General features: G+C 39.4%; 1 protein-coding gene across 1 annotated transcript; it reads right to left on the minus strand.

Moving 5' to 3' along the window:
• Positions 1-635: 635 nt before the first annotated feature.
• On the minus strand, positions 636-17,104 carry LOC143021919 (SKA complex subunit 1-like). The gene is made up of 8 exons (XM_076179782.1): positions 17,031-17,104; positions 12,699-12,780; positions 11,852-11,938; positions 10,338-10,445; positions 7,652-7,888; positions 5,537-5,604; positions 5,130-5,299; positions 636-2,010 (listed from the first exon to the last, which is right to left on the minus strand). Exons 3-8 carry the CDS (start codon positions 11,924-11,926, stop codon positions 1,847-1,849), a joined length of 822 nt encoding a protein of 273 aa, XP_076035897.1. The 5' UTR covers positions 11,927-11,938; positions 12,699-12,780; positions 17,031-17,104; the 3' UTR covers positions 636-1,846.
• Between the last annotated feature and the right edge of the window lie 2,961 nt (positions 17,105-20,065).

A 20,065-nucleotide genomic window follows, 5' to 3' on the forward strand; every position in this document is an offset into this window, starting at 1 on the left:
GAATGCCATGGTTGTAACAGGATTTTCCCACAAACCTCTTATAGAATATATATTGATTTTGTACAATGTATTTTTCCATAATGTGTTGTATAGTCTTCTTTACCTTTACCAGACTGTCTGGCCAAGCAGTCCAGTCTCCCTGAGGAATACCATGGGTGTAACAGGATTTTCCCACAAGTCTCTTATAGAATACATATTGATTTTGTACAATGCAGTTTTCCATAATGTGTTGTGTAGTATGGAGTGAAATGTTATATCCTGGACAGTTATCTGTGATGAGGTCATCATGTCTCTTCTGGTAACTTTGAAGGGATGGATGGTGGTCACACAGCAGCCTGGCCAGGTGGACTCAGTCCTCTCAGGGAAGAGAAGATTCAGAGGAATGGATATCAGGGGGACTGGCATGCAGCAATGTATTGTCTTTCAGGCTGTTAATCAAACAGTGAGTTATATGTTTATGGACATGCTTATCTAAGTGTTCATCAATACACTACCTGATGTTAATCCATATATGATTCCACATTTATAATCATAACTATACTTAATCCTAAAACTTAGCACTATAGAGTAAATGTCCTTAAATGGGCCACTTTCTTCTCCATCATGTTATAAAAAATCTCATGTAAACAAAGTCAGGAATTTTCAATTTAATGCTCTTTATTACACATATGCTTAAGTTTAAAGGTAAAAATGTAAATAAAAGCTCTCAGTACTGAAGTTTACCATGATGAATCAAGAACTGACATACATATACCAAAGGCTTTTTTCCCCCTTACAAGGGAGGTAGCCAAAAAACAAAGGCATAAAAACCACTCCCACCCATTCCATCCCTATCACACTCCACTCCCCTCCACCCTCTTATCTCAGCACCTCCTGGATGACGGATCATCCCTGCATCCTGTCCACTGCCCTGGGTCTGAAGCAGTGTCACAAGACACAGCACATCCACAGCGAGGCCACTTCATTAAATCGCCAACCCCCCTCTCCGTTCCCTCATGCAGAAAAGTAGAAGACAGGGAGAAATCCCTTAGGGCTGTGTCAAATTTTTCTCACACATACTCCCTAACCCTCTATCCCCCATCTATTCCACCTCAGTAAAGATCTGACATAAGTTACAATTCTACAGACTTCTGTCTTCAATCTCACGGAAACAATTCAGTACCAAATATAAAAGTTTAGTGGCATACTAAATGAACAGTAATGAGATCAATCATGAAAATGAGGTTAACCTCTTCCATACAACGATGCCTATGTAGGCCTCATGGGGCGCAAGTAGGTATACGAGGATTGGTGCCTTGTCTATATTTAATTTGTAGTTACAGTTGAGTGACCCCTGAATTCTGTAAATTGGCTTGATCGTGTTTTCTGTGTTTATTATTATTCAGAGTGAAAGAGAACAAGTAAAATAGCAGTGACTTTATATTCTATGATGTGAGTATTGTGATGCATTCGTACATCAGGCATCTGATGCTGTACACAAGAATTTGACTCGTATCGAAGAGGTTAAATGATGATTAATATACAATAATTTGTAGTACATCTACTTGTGAAGGCAAATCACAAGGCCTGTTATTAAGTTACAGTAGTAACTCCACCAACTATCTTCTTTTGGTGATGTACAAGTATAATATTTCTAAGACACTTCCTGAAACCAATGGAAGACCAAACTAACAAGGAGACATTTTGGTCCATGTTACATAGAATAAATCATACTACACAGCACAAAGATCATAATACAGTGTACTACTTTGTTAATATACATTTGGCATCTTATGTGTCTTCCAAATCATTTATGAAGATACTAAGACAAGCTGCTTAGCTATCATGCAATGTATAAATATGGTTTTTATTCTGTTGGGGATCTAACAGCATAACGCATGAGATTGCCTGGTCCTCGGATCTCTTGTAGATGTTTGAGAGTTCGCAAAACAGTGAGCATTGCACGTCCAGCAGTGTCCAGTCGCAACTTACTGTACTGCTTGATATCACTGTCAACCACAAATCGTGTGCCTGAGAGAAAAAAAAAAAAAAAAAAAAAAATGCACATTCATTTTCTAAATTAGTACAACCTATTACTAAAACAGACCAAAATTTTTTTTATATCAATATCCTGTGAAGCACAAATTTGTCAATCCATGATCAACAGATTGCCATTATCATACAGTATTTTAAATATAAGGAACAAGGAGGATGGAGGAAATAGAGGGAAGGGTAGTGAGTGGTGGGATGATAACGCAAAGAAGGTTGTAGAAGAGAAGAAACATGCATTCACAGATTGGTTGCAAAATAGGACAAGAGAATCATATGAGAGATACAAAGAAAAGAATGTAAGATAAAAGAGGCGAAAAGAAGAGCAGATGTGAAATGGGAGAAGAGTATGACAGGAGAGTTTGGTGAAGTAAAGTATTTTGTGGTCCATTGAGGACTACCTGTTTTGTGATCGAGTGTGTATATGTATTTGTATCAATGTATTATGGCATATTGGGGTAAGTTTTTTGTAAATATTTGGGTGGATGTGCTGTGTCTTGCGACACTGCTTCTGACCCAGGGCAGTGGACAGGGTGCAGGGATGACCCGTCATCTAGGAGGTGTTAAGATGGGAGGGAGGGTGGAGGGGTGTAGAGTGTTTTCGGGGATGGAATGGGTGGGAATGATTTTATGCCTTTTCCTTTTTGGCTACCTCCCTAGTAAGGGGGAAGAAGCCTTGGTATATGTATGTATGTATGTATGTATGTACTACTAAATTTATTTCTGTTTCATTCGGTGGGCTTTGACATGATGTGGGAAATGAGTAGGTTGTGCAAAACTATGTGGCTATCACCTTCATGTGCTACTCATTGGGAAGGATTTTGGATGAGCGTGTTCCTTTTTTATCCATATATTGTGGGGTACTGGAGCCGAGTCATTACAGATATTTGAGTAAAATACTACACCAGTTGTTTTTATGTTACATTTGGTGGGCTGTGTTTGTATGATGTGTGGGATAAGTGGATTGAATGAGTGAAGAAAGATTAGTAAAGGAGGTGTGGAAGGCAGAGGTGGAGGAAGTGAACAGGAGGGGGTGACCAAGGATGAAATGAATGGATGGGGTGAAAGGGGCACTGGAAAAAAGGAGAATGTCTGTTGAGGAAGGAAGGGAGAAGACAGAAGACAGGGGTGAGTGGAGAATGGTTGTGTATAGATGATCCTGTGATACATGGAAGGGAGTGGGTGGGGGATAGTGTATGTGTGAATGATATTTTGATGCAGCCTGAAGAGATTTCTCCCCGTCTTCTCTTTTTTTGCATGAGGGGATGGGGGGGGGGGGTCATAAATTAAATTAAGTGGCCCTGCTGTGGATGTGCTGTGTCTTGCTGCATTGCTTCTCACCCAGGGCAGTGGGCAAGATGCAGCAATGACCCGTCATCCAGGAGGTGCCAAGATAAGAGGGAGGGAAGGGGGGTGGATGTAAGTGGAGTATGTTGGGGATGGAATGGGTGGGAGTAGATTTTATGCCTTTGTTTTTTGGCTACTTCCCTTGTAAGGGGGAAAGAGTCTTTGGTATGTATGTATGTATGTATGTATGTGGTATGTATGCATATATGTATGTTTTCCAAATAGTCTTGAATTCTGATGTAATTTGCTTTTCACTTCATGGATAGAGATGATCCCTGTGTGGGAAGAGAAAATAAGGCTCTAAACTTAATAAGGGAGGTACCCAGCCAATGTATGCATCCACCCTTCACCCATCACATTTATCTCATTGTGGATGGAAGGCCAGCCCTGCCCTATGCCCACTGCCTGGGTTCAAAAGCGATGTGGCAAGACACAAGACCTCTACAGCAAGGCCTACCACCAAAAACCAGTTTACCCCCATTCCTTAACCCATAAACTGTGACATACATATGATGAACAGCGTGTAACTGTCACATACATCATATAATGTGAAGGCATTTCTCAAACTTACATACATACATCTCATCCTAGGTCGCCACCTCTGCCATCCACACCTCTTTTACTAATCTTTCTTCACTCATTCTTTTCATGTGTCCAAACCATCCCATACTTTTTCATCAACCCTATCTCCCAACTCCCTTTCCACCCCTGTTCTCCTCCTCACCTCCTCATTTCTCACTCTATCTAGCCTTAAACTTGGTGGTCTATATTTCATTCCCACATGTCTTAAAATTAAGTTTTGCACCTCAGGGTGAACGAATCCACATACTACACCTTTCCACCCATACATCCTTTGTTCTCCTCCAACATCACGGATGAAGCAGGTCAGTCACCACCACATGACCCACAACCCTCTATTTCTTGAAGTGTAAGACGTAAGACAACTTACACAAAAAACATTCACATGAAAAAGAAAGAAACAGAGGACAATTGAAGCTGCAGTGGGGAGCAACAATGTGTGAAAAAGTCGTAGAAATGTTCTGTGGCTTACCCATGTATGACCACTGCTCACTGTCCACTAACTTGGAATGACAAAACATCCAACTTCACTACACCACTATGCCTGAACTAAAGCATATATTCAACTAATATTTTGTCTTCCTATACTTTTCCATGCAATCTTTCATTTCATAACAATAAAACTGTCACTAACTGCCTATGACTCTCCTCTGGCCCAGCCAACAAGTGCAGCATCATCAGTGAATGCCTGGTTCACTTCTCACTTCCCTCCATTCTCACCAACCATCTCCAATCCCTTGCCCACCACCCTCGCATTTATCTCCCATATCACCCCATTATACACACACAGAACTACGAAAGTAACATTACACAACTCTGATGCAGCCCAACCTTCACCTCAAACTACTCGGTGTTACCATTTCAAACCCTAACACAAACTATTACTCACATTAAAGCTTTTGATTGCCCTTAACAACTTTACCCCTATGCCATACTTCATCAACACCATCCACAATGCTTTCCTCACCACACTATCATATGCCTTCTCCAGATCCATAAAAGCAAAAAAAAAATAATAATAATAATAATCCTTACCTTTTGCCTAACTTCTAGCAAATCTGCCTTACTACAAAAATTTTAATCCATACATTCTTTACCTCCCTGAAGGGAAGACCACTCTAACAAAATGGCTGAGGATTCTTGGGAAAGTCAAAGGACCTTTTGAAGGGTATTACCTGCTGTCTCTGTAGTTTCCTGCTGCTTGAATACATGTACATTCTTCAATTCCATAGGACGAAGTTTGTTTCGAGGTCTTGATAAGAGTGCATATTTGGCCTCTAAAGTTTTGTTCAACTCTGTGACTGCCTTGTTGACTTGGTCATACTGCAAGCGCCCTCTTATGTACCTTTGGCAAAAGAAAGCATTTGATTAAATAATATTACAGTGTATCAATAAATAAAAAGGATTAATGCACTGCAATACAAATCTGACTATTTAATTTATAGAAAACCCTCTTATGTACCTTTGGCAAAAGAAAGCCTTTGATTAAATAATATTAAAGTGTATTATTAAATAAAAAGGATTAATATGAAAGCACTGCAATACAAATCTGACTACTTAATTTATGGAAAACATTACTTACTTAGGAACTGTTTCAAATTCTTCAACTGTGATGAACTGGAACGGCTTCCAATTCTTTTTACCCTTGACCTGTAAAGCACCAAAGTAAATAAAAATGTATATTAGCACGACAAAGTAATGTGTAAAAGATAAAATGAAGGCAGTTAAGTGTATCAAGGGTGTCAGAGAAGGTCATAGCAGTTCCTCATCAATTGGAGGAGCTCGTTGCTTAACTCACACACCAGTGCTAGTCCCCACGGTCTTTCTTAATAAGCTTCCATGCAGCCACCCGTCCCACTCAAAAACAACTCTTGAAAGGTTTGATTAACTTGTTCCAGTCATAAAATTCTGTATGCGTTCCCTTCATCTCCTCCATTGAGGGTTGTCTCTTGTATTTACCTGGTTGTATTTTACGGGAAGAGAGCTATGCACGTAGTGACCCACTTCTGTATCTTTCAGCATCCAGTTCGATCTTAAATTCTTGTATGGTTTTTGCATTCACTCTTTCCTCATTGAATTTGTTCCAGATATCTACCCCTCTGTGTGGGAAGCTATTCTTTTTGAGATCCCTTCTGTAACTATCCTTTTTAATTTTTTTCCATGTCCTTTTTGTTTTCCTTTTATCCCACTTTAGTAAATCATCTCTATCGAGGACTTCCATCCCCTTTTATAATTCTGTACATGGTTAGCAGATCTCCTCTTTCTCTTCTTTTTTTCCAGGGCTGGTAGTTCGAGTTTGTCCAATCTTTGTTCATATGTCAATTTGGAGAGTGTTAGTGCCGTCTTTGTGGGGACAACCCTTGAGTGGGAATCAACATCAGGGAAAGATGCCACATGCCTAAATAGCTGGAATTGATGTATAGTAGTTGGTGTCAGTTTTTTTCTTCAACATTTCTGCCATTGTGGCTATGTACTGAAAACATTCTCAACCCTTCATTCTTCTTACACTTATGCTTTTCACTCCTTCCACACAACAATTAGGATATGCCAACATAGATTATGTAATACATGAGACAATATTTGCCTACTCTACAAGCCTACCTAAATACAATCTCACATATCTTCACAGACTGCATAGCACTAGTAACAAGGACATGAACATGACATATCTGAGGTCAATAACCTCTAGTGGAAACCTGAGTGGATGACCCAATTCCTCCAACAGTGTACAAAACTACCCTACAACTTTTCCACTGTCATTCTTCCATTTTTTTTGTTTGTGAATTAGTAGTGTCTGGCTGAACAGGTTAGGGCATCGTTACTTGTGGCAAAGGTCGGGGTGAGGGCAGTTCGAATCCTGCCAATGGCAAAGTTGAACCAAGGGCATGGTTCCTTAAATTCCATGCTACAAAGCCCTCTGTGAGGGGCACCATCCTAGCCTCCCAATGGGGGGGGGGGGGGGGAGTTTGTGACATTAAACCATATCATCATCAGTAGTGTCATAAACACTCCATGTAGCAAACATAACTATCAGACATTCTCTGTTCTAAACCAACTGCTTACTAAAGAAATACAGAACTGCACAAAGAGTACAAGTGCATAAGTGATAATACTGTGTCTGAGGAAGACTAGAATATTTTGGGAGAGATTAAGGAAGTATTAGTAAAGTTGTTGACAGGTTTTAAAGCTGCGTGTCAGGAAGATGAATCTGACAGGCATCTCATAGAAGCACCATTTGCAGTTACCTATTGTTGGCCCAAGAGATATAGATCTACCTATCTTTCTATATACCATAGGTTGCTTCCCCTTATGAGGGAAGTAGCCAGCCAAGATCTATGCTGTGTTGACAGATACAGAGAAAGGATATGAACAACTAATAATGAAAGGGGAAACTAAATAAATTAAAATTTAGTTCTAACAAGTACAGTAAAAGATTGGTATTAGAAGCATGAAGAGTGAAAGAATAATACAATACAGTAACTGAAGAGACAAAGCTGCCTGAAAAGAATGTGTAACAAGAAGATGGAAAACTATATGAAGAACAGAAAGTAATGCAATAATTATCAAATGCATCAAATAGTTTAAATGTAGTAATCAGTATCATCAATACTTTTTATAAGCAAAAATATGATCAATTAAATATTAGTTCTAATTCTTCAATCAAGAGATATTCTTTGACAAAATTAAGTTTTCTTACCACTTTACTGCCATCTGATGGCAAGACAGCCTTAGCAGTGTTCTGTTCTTCTTTGGAGCTTGCTCCCTGAACCACGTTCCTGCCTGCTGAAGAACTATTACTCCTGCTATTTCCTTGATCAGTGGGTAGGTGCTCAGGCAGGTTCTCCTTTATAAATTTCATTTGAGCTTTCATCTGATTCTGCTGGTTTGTTAATTCTTGAGCAACCTGTAGTGCCTTCCAACCTTGGTTTACAATCTTAGGAGGGAAATGAACAAAATAATGATATACATACATACATACATACCAAAGGACTTTTCCCCCTTACAAGGGGGAGGTGGCTAAGTTAAAGCACACACCTACTATATATACACTTTAAAAAATAGTAATAAAAAAGAAAGAAAACTGGGAAACACAAATAAAAACTAAAACTGGAGAAAATAAAAATAATTAAATAAATATATAAATAAAAATAACTGCTGCCTTGAATTTCACAGTAGCTGCCGACAATCAACAGGCTCTCCAACAGATCTCTCTGAGAAGAAAATCCTGACTGTTGCATGTGTTGTATTAGAGTGGGACTGTTTCTTTGTCAATGGCTGAAATTGTATGGGAAAGGGGAGCAATTGCCAGTTGTCAGCTCTCCCTGTGTAAAAAAGTCTAATAAATACAGATGAAGTTGATAGAGAGAGATATCAGGTCCAGTCCAGAAACAGTACTTGATAGAGGCAAGTGAGTTGACAGTTTCTGAAAATGGGCAGCTTTACTCTTCATCTTGTAGAACCACCACATGCAGATACCCTTCATTGGTTCCATAAACAAAATTAGAGTACAATAAAAAACATTACAAACTCAAAAAACTCCAACTCGTAAAAGTCAGAGCAACTCAAGGAAAAATCATCATTAAAACAGAAATGCAACATAATTTACAAACACTTCTTAAAAACAAGATGCAAACCCACACCTCCAGAAAAAGGAAGATAACCAGAAATATGTAAAAAAAAAAAAAAAAAAAAAAAAAAAAAAAAACAGATGCCACCACTTTTTCAAGTTATAGAAAATACAATAATAAAATAAAAAAACTCACAAGGCAAGCAGAAGGCCCAGAAAAATTTCAAACATACATTTAAAGCATCTCTGCCTAAAAGGATACAAGGCCTTGACAGATACCTTCAACCACTTCAGGAAGCATAACAAAACTACAACAACATGGAAAAAAGAACCACAAGAAAATCCACCATGCTACAGACCAATCTCCCCACTATCCACCATATCCAAATTGATGGAAAGACAGATTTCATAAGGCACTAAAATAAAATTTCCCATGTTCCTTAACCAAGCAGAAGGCCTAGAAAAAATTTCAAATGTCTATCTAAAGCACCTTTGCCTACAAGCAATAAAGGCCTTGACATCCACCATATCTAAACTACTGAAAATGCGGATCTCAGAAAGAACCAAAACAAAACTGCTCATCTCCCTTAACCAACAGATCCAAGGAGGACTACTTTACCAGCACACTTCTCACAAACATCATTCAACTAGTACTAGGGAAGGATTTAACAAGAAAGCACCACCACAAAATAACAGTTATGTTGGCAAATTACATAAAAAACATTCAATAAACTTGCTAGACACATACTGTCATAAAAAAATCATAGAGTAACACCCAAAACATAAAAAAAAATCTTATAATCTTCTAAGTTGGAAGAAAGATTAGTGTCCCAAAATGACCAAGTAAATGATATGAACACATTGAACAACAGTCCCCCAAAGAGTATACTTTCACCTGCCCTTCTAAGCTACCAGAAGAGGCTGGATGACAGCATTGTGGACAACTGCCCAGGATGTAACACTTCACCCCAGACTATTCAACACATCATGGAAGACTGCATTATACACAATCACACACACAAACAACACAATATACACTCAATAAAGGATTTGTGGGAAAACCCTGTTCCAGCCATGGCATTCCTTGGGGAGACGGGACTGCTCAGACAGACAGCCTAGGGAACAACTGTTTCCACAAGAGTTCCTCCAACACCAAATCCAAAACATAATACCAAAGTACTCATTTATGCAGATGACATAACAATAACCCAACACAAAATGCAGCAACTACAAAAGACTCAGTAAGTTTACTTTCATTTCATGGGAGAACATCCTCACCCTTCTTATCACTCCCATCACACTAATCCTTCCCACTCTTTCCACTTTAAATTCTCCCCTGCTACCTCACCCCAATTATTCCCACTTGTTGGTCCAACCGCAAGTTTGATGCTAATTCCACTGAGCCATCAGACAAAAGGCTATGGCAGGTAATTTCAGAATTTCATCAACTAATGCATGAGACCACTTTTCAACATGCTTAAGGAAATGAGAATATGTACACTTGATTCCGACCCGTCATCCAGGAGGTGCTCAGATGAGAGGAAGGGTGGGAGGGATGTGGAGTGTATTTAGGGATGAAATGGGTGGGAGTGTTTTTATGCCTTTCCCTTTTTGGCTACCTCCCTTGGAAGGGGGAAAAAGCCTTGGTATATGTATGTATGTATGATTCCGAATAAAAGAAACACATATGATGGGAGTGACAAGAGTGAAGCCTAGTTACTTTGCACATAACAATTGTTCTAGATGAAAAATATAAATAAATAAATAAATAATGATCACAATAAAAAATGGACTATTAAGCAAGATAGCTTCTTACCTCTCGATACGACTCCAACTCTTTTCGAATCTCTATATAATCATCATGGAATGCTTTCAATTCTTGAACTGTGTCCTTATCCCATCCACCTCGCAAATCACTGCATATCTGAAAAAGAGAATCTGACTCAATATAATTCATGAGGAAACTCTACAATAATGCTTTCTTTAACTTCCCATTACTTAAACCATTTACTCAGAGTGGAACTAAACCTTGTTATACAACAGAACAGCAAGTCAGCATAAAATAACTGTTAATAAAACCTGTGGAAGAGAAAGGAGGAAGGATAGAGGAGAGAGGGAGGGAGAGAGGAAGGAAAAGGGATGGGGAAGGGAAGAACAGGAGTAAATGGGAGAGGGGAAAAAGGAAGGAGGAGTGGGAATGGATGAAAGGGAGGAATGGAAGGAGAGGAAGGGATGGAAAGATAGGAAGAGGTAGAACAGATGGACTAGGAGGAGGAGGAGGAGGAAGTGAAAAATTACAGAAGTAGAGGACACGGGAGGATGCAATTGGGGAGAAGGTGGAAGAGAGGGGAAGATGGAAAAGAGGGAAAGGTGGAGAAGGAGGAAGAGTACAGGAAGGGATTGTAGTTTATCCCTGAAAACTACCACTCCCATCCTTAGGATGAAATCATCCCAATGAGGTGGTGAAGAAGAGCAGCAGAAAAATTAGAGAGGAGAAGTTAAATGTGATCAGCCTTCTTCACTGAATGGAGGTTAATCACCAATCATAAAAGAGTGTTGTGTAGTAGCTGGGGAGTCACTAACATCCCAAAGTACTGACGGGTTGGGGGGAGGAGGGGGGAGGGGAAGGAGAGAGAGGAAAAGAGAAAGAAAGAGAAGGGGGTGGGGAAGGAGAGAGAGGAAAAGAGAAAGAAAGCGAAGGGGTGGAAGAGAGAGAGGAAAAGAGAGAGAGAGAGAGAGAGAGAGAGAGAGAGAGAGAGAGAGAGAGAGAGAGAGAGAGAGAGAGGAGAGAGAGAGAGAGAGAGAGAGAGAGAGAGAGAGAGAGAGAGAGAGAGAGAGAGAGAGAGAGAGAGAGAGAGAGAGAGAGAGAGAGAGAGAGAGAGAGAGAGAGAGAGAGAGAGAGAGAGAGAGAGAGAGAGAGAGAGAGAGAGAGAGAGAGAGAGAGAGAGAGAGAGAGAGAGAGAGAGAGAGAGAGAGAGAGGTGGAAGAGAGAGAGAGAGAGAGAGAGAGGTGGAAGAGAGAGAGAGAGAGAGAGAGAGGTGGAAGAGAGAGAGAGAGAGAGAGAGAGGGGTGGAAGAGAGAGAGAGAGAGAGGGGTGGAAGAGAGAGAGAGAGGGGGGGTGGAAGAGAGAGAGAGGGGGTGGAAGAGAGAGAGAGAGGGGAAGAGAGAGAGAGGGGGTGGAAGAGAGAGAGGGGGGTGGAAGAGAGAGAGAGAGAGAGAGGGGGGGTGGAAGAGAGAGAGAGGGAGAGGGAGGGGTGGAAGAAAAAGAGAAAAGGGGTGGAAGAGAGAGATAGAGGGGTGGAAGAAAGAGAGAGAGATTTATGTTCCTACCTTTAAGGCCTTTATCTTCATAAGATTATCATTCTCCAGCTCCTCAAACGTCAAGGCTTTGTTGCTTTCCAGCATTGTGCACTATTCCTGGAACATAAATTATTTTTACCTCTTCAGTTCTTGCTTCTAATATACATGTTTATTACATACATACATATACCAAAGGGTTTTTCCCCCTTACAAGGGAGGTAGCCAAAAAACCAAGGCATAAAAACCATTCCCACCCATTCCATCCCTAATACATGTTTAGTAATAATAATACATGTTGCCTGGAGTTTCTATGACTGGAAACTCACAGCCCCAAAGTGTTCAGCAAGTCATCAGGCTTTCACATAGATCTCTCTTTGAAGAAACACTGGATTGCTGTTTATGTTATATAAATAGAATGCAAGGAGCAGTTCCTTGTGGTCAGCTCTCTTTGCATTAAATGGAGGAGAAAATATAATCAAAGTTAACAGAGAGATCTTGGGAACCAGAGACAGAGACTGAATACCAGCCCCTCAGGGCTGCACCTCCTGATGAGGACGAGAAAGGTGACAAGTTTTGAAGTAGATGGCAGGGAGATGACTATCTCTGATGCCAATCTTGTAAGATCACCACTTGCAAATACCCATCACTGGTCACTCCATACATTTGTATTAGTACAAAAGTAACAGGGAAAAAGTCTTTGGTATATGTATGTACAAAAGTAACATTTCCTTCATGCATAGAGATACTTTCAATTCAACATACAGAAATCACAATGTCGGTACTGGCCCCTCAGGGACCCAACAGATTTGAAATGTGCGAGGTGCAATCACCACACACAAGGTACAGAGCACATTATGTAACACTTTTCTATACTTACTCCTGACAGCTTCACAAAATCTTTATACAGAGTGATTTATGTGTTGAACGGCTGTGGTCAGTTTCCAAGGCTCATGGATATCCTGCAAGAGAACCAGGACAATGGACTGAGTGATTGAAACCAAATGATAAAAGCATAGCATCTCAAAATAAATGCAAATATAATGTTCACAATTATGGTAACAGCAACTAAATTAAATCCAAACAAATTTTAATTACATTTGAAGTAATGAAATCTCAACAGTCTACTGGTACTCCAGAGATTTTCTCCCAATATAATGTTCTGTTCCACGGCAATCAACCAAAAACTTTATGAATTTTATTCTGGCTGAAGTCACATGGATTTGTTTTAACCTGAGCCCTAATATTCTCCTTAAGTATCTACATATGTGCTACAATGGAATTAATTTCAGACAATTGTACATTCATAGAAACCAACATTTCTGATAAAATAGTTAAGCATTTATTGACTTCATACACTTCTCAAACTATTGGATGTGAGGGACCACCTAGTTTATTTCTAGTGTGCAAGGTACCAGTACTATACTATGCAATATGCATACTTTTATCAGTTAAGCAGGTCAATATGTGTGAACATGTCTCAAATTAGAACAACAATATTTCTCACAAAATAGTGACATTTTATTTTCATTAACACTCTATGTTATAATGCACTGGTGGCAAAACCAGATGTGTGCTAGTCTTGCATTCACTTAGTTATGAGTTTGAATTCCACACATCTCTGATTCCCAGCTGTGACTATTATCTGTCTCGACAGTCTAAGCACATTGGGCAAAGGTGACAGCTTCAGCCTGAGTTCTGCACCTCTTGGTGTAGGCTCTTCACCACTACTACCTTTATGTTATACCATGTATACTCTACTTAACATTGTCTCTTATTAATTTTTTTCCTATGATATAGGAAATTTTCATTTTGTGTACAAGAATCTAATAGGTTAATGCAAATTTCCCTTTTATCAACTTTAGTAGTGGAAAATAACAATAATGTCTGGAAAATGCAATCCATTTATCATTCATGATGGTAATTATTGCTGCAAGTTTCAGTGACTAGAAACCTGTAACTCCACAAGTAGCTGGCAATGGTCTTTATGTCCTCCCACAGATCTCTCAATGGAAAACCTGGACTGATATCTCCACAGTATCAGTGTGAAATTATTTCTATGTCAATGGCTTGTATTAGTAGGTGCAGGAGTTGCTGTTTGTCAGTTCTCCTTGTGTTAAAATGGTGGAAGAAATACAAAAATGTTTAAGAGAGATATCTTGGGCCCAGACTGGAAACTGTCAGTTTCTCACAGCTGCACTTCCAGATGGAGGTAAGGATGTTGACAGGTTTTGAAAAAAGGTAACAGGAAGATAGTTCTCTGATATAACCATTTTGCAGACCCACCTCATACAGTTAACTATTAATCCCTTATCATTATTATAAAAAGGTGGAGGTAGAATGTAGATTGAGAGAAGCGAGTAAATGCCTTGGTGGATTGAAGAGTGTAATGAGGAATAGACATTTGGGAATGGATGCTAAGAGGAGATTGTATGAAGGAGTGATTGTGCCAACAGCGCTGTATGGGGCAGAAACATAGAACATAAGAGAGGAAGAGAGAAGGAGTTTGAATGTGTTTGAGATGAGGTGTCTGAGAAGTATGATGGGGGTTACTAGGCTAGATAGAGTGAGAAATGAGGAGGTGAGAAGGAGAACAGGGGTGGAAAGGGAGTTGGGAGATAGGGTTGATGAAAGAGTATTAGGATGGTTTGGACACATGGAAAGAATGAGTGAAGAAAGACTAGTGAAAGAGGTATGGAAGGCAGATGTGGAGGGAGTGAACATGAGGGGACATCCTAGGATAAGGTGGATGGATGGGGTGAAGGGGGCTTTGGGGAAGAGGGGAATGTCTGTTGAGGAAGGACGGGAGAGGACAGAAGACAGGGGTGAATGGAGAATGGTTGTATATGGATGATGTTGTGATGCATGAGGTGGAATGGACGGGGGGATGGGGGGTGAGGTAGTATGTGTGAGCAAGATTTGACGCAGCCCGAAGGGATTTCTCCCCGTCTTCTCCTTTTATGCATGGGGGGACGGAGAGGTGGGGTCGCCAATTTAATGAAGCGGCCTTGTTGTGGATGTGCTGTGTCTGGCAACACTGCTTCTGACCCAGGACAGTGGACAAGGTGCAGGGATGACCCGTCATCCAGGAGGTGCCAAGATAAGAGGGAGGGTGGAGGGGTGTGGAGTGTATTCAGGGATGGAATGGGTGGGAATGATTTTATGCCTTTTCCTTTTTGGCTACCTCCCTTGTAAGGGGGAAAAAGCCTTGGTATATGTATTTATTATTATATTATAGTACCATCTTCCATGTCCATAAACTGAAGACAGTACTTAACCTATAAACTGCAACATACATCATATGAACAGCATGTAATTGTGATATACATCATATGAGGCTTGGCTCTCTATAATTCACTCCCATATGTCTTAAAATTAAATTTGCCAATGTAATGATAGCACTGAACATTCCTTGTAATACTGAATTTCATTAGCCACCCTACAACACCAACTCTAGGTGAACTAGTCCACATGGTGCACCTACCCACCCATGCATCCTTTATCCTCAGACATCAAGGAAGGGGCATGTCAGTCACCTCCATGTAACCCAAAACCCTCTATGTTTCATGATGTAAGACATACAATAACTTACACAAAATACATTCATATGAAAAAAAGAAACAGTGGGCAACTGAAGCAGCAGTGGTGAGGAACAAACTATGAAAAAGTAGCAGAAAAGTTCCTGCTGCTCATCCATGCATGCCCATTGCTTACCAATGAAAATGTGGAACTCTGCTAAATCACCATGCCTGAACTAAGGCAAATAATGGTATTTTTTTAGGAGTACACATCTACATGATATAGCATTAGAAAATTAGATATTTTGCAAATCATAATATATCAACATAATATACATTTTCTCGGCAGAAATCAATAACAGAAAACATTGCTAAAAGTGATACACAAACAAAAGGAGTCATGGCGACTCCCTGAGGTGTCATCTTTATTTAGATATATTTAGAGGTTGAAGACAATGATGACCCTGATGACCTCTAGAATTACCGGTACCACATTACTAAAGGCGGGTTAGGTTAGAATAAACAAATCTATCATACTTTAATTTCTTTGACCTCTGCATCTACTAAAACAATGATGGTGTCTCAACCAATCACAGTGGCTATATTCATTTAAATATAGCTTTTAGTGACTTTTTCTGTTACTGATTTCCACCAAGAAAAACATATATTGTGTTAATGTATTATAATTTACAAAATTTATATTTAAATTTCAATTGCTGTCACCTAAGTGTGCACTTCTAAAAATTTACCCACATAATTAACTAACATCTGGTTTTCCCATACTTTTCCATGCAATCTTTTTATAACAGTAAAAATTTCTCTTGAAAGTATTTTTTTTAACCCTAAACAATTGGGCACCATGGGTATGACCGACAAAACCCAATTGCACAGTTATCAGGTTAAATTCATCAAAACTATATGACTATTATCAATAAAATTATCCTTATATTCAATTATTAATCACCCATTTTCCACTGAAGGCAGTTCAAGAAATGATCATTCTTTTGACACCCCGATAGGTTATTTTAATTATATAATCAACTTCCATATAATTCCCATATCAAATTATTGATCCTAACTGGGGAAACCAATCTGTTGGTGTTGTCCATTATCAGTATGCCAAACTCCAGTGTAGATCCAGGTTTTAATGGTTGCCATGAGCCTGTGTCTGTCACTGTTACTCAACTCTCCCTAATAACCCTATGAAGATTATTTTGAAAGAAAGACAAAGGAGTATCTGTACATAACCATGCATATCTGAATTCTGCACGTAGGAAGACGTATTCATAAGTGAAATGTATTATACTTCAGGCGATGTCTGACATTTTCATATTCCTACATCTACGACTCTACTACAGACTTACTTTTCCGAGAGAAAAAGGTTATTTGGTTCTAACGTAGAAGAATGTTTTTGACTATCCTACTTGTATCCTATTGTCAATTATTACTTCATTTTCATTACTGACATAAGTGTGTAGTATATCAATGTTCAATTCTCATATAAAATAGCTTTTATCATAACTGTTTTTGAGCATCTCGCAAGATACCAGTTTGAAGTGACTGTTTATTTCTTCATTACCATAACAATGTATATCTAGATTATACACAATAAAAAGGGGGCAATTTTGAACGTATATCACAATTATAACATATATACGCTAACACAACAAGGCATAATTTAAAAGTAAACTTACTTGTAATCCTCTTCTGCAAGTCACCTGTAAATAATGTAAACACTTTGAGAATTGAAATTTCTGCCGCGTCGCAACCAAATAAAGGTGTCGTAACTAAATTAAACTGTCGTTTAGTATGCTGTACAAGATCTGAGCGAAATCGTTGTGCTTTGTTTTTATGAAATATTTATCAACTTTAATGTATCACTCTTGTCTAAATCTAATTTATTATTGCCAATAAGCATAACTGGGCTGTGAAAAGCTGGTTGCATCCAAAGATCAATTGTATGACATTATAGCAAGGAAACATGTCTTATCCCGAAATTAGGAGAAAACAATAACTGACTGCAAAATGTATTATATAAGTAATGGCATAAAGAACATAAACATATCTCAAACTCTAACCGATTATCCTCAGTTCCAATGGATCTAAGAAAAATTAAACTCACTCGTATGGTAACAATTCCGGCCGATTGATTGCAGCTGTTGTCAAACATACGAGTCCCTTTTTTTTCGGGCCTGTTGAAACAGTAGAGGACAAAGCACAAGGCACTACAAACACACCGGGGAGGTAATGGGGCAACACGGTGAAATAGAGAATGACCCATCTTCTCCAGTCCCATATATCAGTATCTTGGGTTTTGTCATTACCATATCTAGTTATTGCAAAAAGATTACGCCATCATATATTTATTTATTCACTTTTATTTATTTATTTTGTTATTTATTTATTCATTTGTTTATCAATTTTGGGTTATTCATTTGAATATTCATTTATCTAATTATTCATGAATTAATTTATGCACTTGTTCTTATTCGTTTATCAATTTATTTATTTTTGTTTATTTATCTATTTATTTGTTTAGTGTTCTATGCATTTATTCTTTTATTCCTTTTTCATTTATTCATCTATTCATTATCAATTTATTTTTATTTATTCTTTTATTCATCTATTAAGTTTATTCATTTGTTTGTTTCTTTGTTTGTTTGCTTGTTTATTTGTTTATTCCTTTGAAGGACCAGTGGCGAGTGGCAGTCCTGTAAGCTGGACATCTGAGAGAATCATCTCCCTGCCGACCATCTTCAAAACACCAACACCTTCACTTCCATCAGGAGGTGCAACCCCGGGGGGCTGACCTTCGATCACTGGCTGCCTTTCCTCAGTATTTCCACACAAAAAGAACTGATAAGGAGCGATTGCTTGCTCCCCAACTCCCTCAACTGGTGACAAAGAAACTGCTCCTACACTTATACAACACAATCCAATGTTCTTATACAGAGGTATGAAATATTATTATTTACGTCTGGTTATCGACTTATTCATCTACTTTTTAATCTATTTATTAATCATTTATTCACTTGTTTGTTGTACTAAACAGTATGAAAGGGTTAATGAAAAATAGAGCACTTTTATTCAGGAGATGGTCAAAATATCTGGTAATTTTAATGACGACTCGAACGCAATCTTGCGGTCATCGGAGGACGTGAAGGCCTGGGGTCTGGGACACCCCAACCTTAAAGTCGTCCAACCGTTTCTTAAAACAATCGTCAGTTTCAGCGCTTACCACATGGTTACTAAGTCTATTCCAGTCGTTGATCACCCTATTAGTAAACTAATTCTTGCCTATTTCCTTCTTAAACCTAAATGTGTCCAGTTTAAATCCATTACTGCGAGTCCTGCCCTGTTGTCTTAATATGATGACCTTGTGTGCATCACCCTTGTTAAAACCTTTGATGCGCTTGACCACCTCAATTAGATCACCCCGCACTCTGCGTCTTTCCAGAGTGTAAGTTAAGGTGCCTAAGCTTCTCTTCGTAAGGTCAATTTCTGAGCCCATGTATCATTTTGGTCATTCTCCTCTGTACTGATTCAAGTGAATTGATATATAGATCTGGTATACCATGGGTCAGGTTCGGATGTCCTTAGGAGTAGGTACACGAGCGGCGCCCACGCCCTCCTCCCCCCCCCCGGCGCCCACGCCCTCCTCCCCCCCCCCGGCGCCCACGCCCTCCTCGCCCCCCCCCCGGCGCCCACGCCCTCCCCCCCCCCCGGCGCCCACCGAATGACAGCGCGGGGGCGGCATCTCCCGACACCTAGATGTACATGAATGATGGATGACCAGATCGCTAAGGACAATTTCCTTCGCTGGCAGTCCCTCTTACGCAATACTCCGAGGGCCAGTCAGTCAGTCAGCCAGCCAGCCAGCCAGCCAGCCAGCCTCATACCATCGAGGTGGACCTTCAGAATGGGTCGCCCTTTGAACGCCACCTTCTTTCATCCCCCTCAGACCCCATTCGCCATTTCATGCCACCCTCATGTGTCATTTACGACTTCTCTCATCCCACCTGCCCACCACATCATGCCACTCTTCTCCCACACACACACACACACACACACACACACACACACACACACACACACACACACACACACACACACACACACACACACACACACACACACACTGTATAGGGTACTGACTGTGTATTATTCATTCATTACTTTAAATAACTCAGTGACACCACAAGGGATAAAGTTGCTCAGCCTTCTTTGATGACTGAAGACTAATTTACACTAAAAATGGTGATCACTTTAATTCATACTACCCTTCCGTTCTGTCGCCCTCCTCTAATCCTTTTACCGTCCACCACAACGATTCAAGCGGATAGAAACGCTTGATATTTCTGACAAAATACTCAATACTCACGCCCTCCTCCTCCAACCCCTCCTCAACCTTCTTTAACCCCTTCGACGCGACAACGACCCTCAAGCTGAATGAAATGGCTCCATTCAGCTGTAATGCTGTAATACCTGCCATTTATTTTATATTATCTTTTTATTATTGTCTCTTTGTTTATTATTATTTGTTTGATTTTCATTTATTATTAGTTATCTGCCTATTTATTATTATTTACTATTTACCGGTTTGTTTATTATTTAACTATACCTATGCATTTATTTATTTTATTTATCGTTTATATCATTATGATTTTTATTTATTTATCATTATTTTTTTCGCATCCGACCTAGTTATGGACCAAAAGGTCTCCTGTCG

This window comes from Oratosquilla oratoria, chromosome 43 (genome assembly GCF_046742065.1).
Source record: "Oratosquilla oratoria isolate Oo_2021 chromosome 43, ASM4674206v1, whole genome shotgun sequence".
Taxonomy (NCBI): Eukaryota; Metazoa; Arthropoda; class Malacostraca; order Stomatopoda; family Squillidae; genus Oratosquilla; species Oratosquilla oratoria.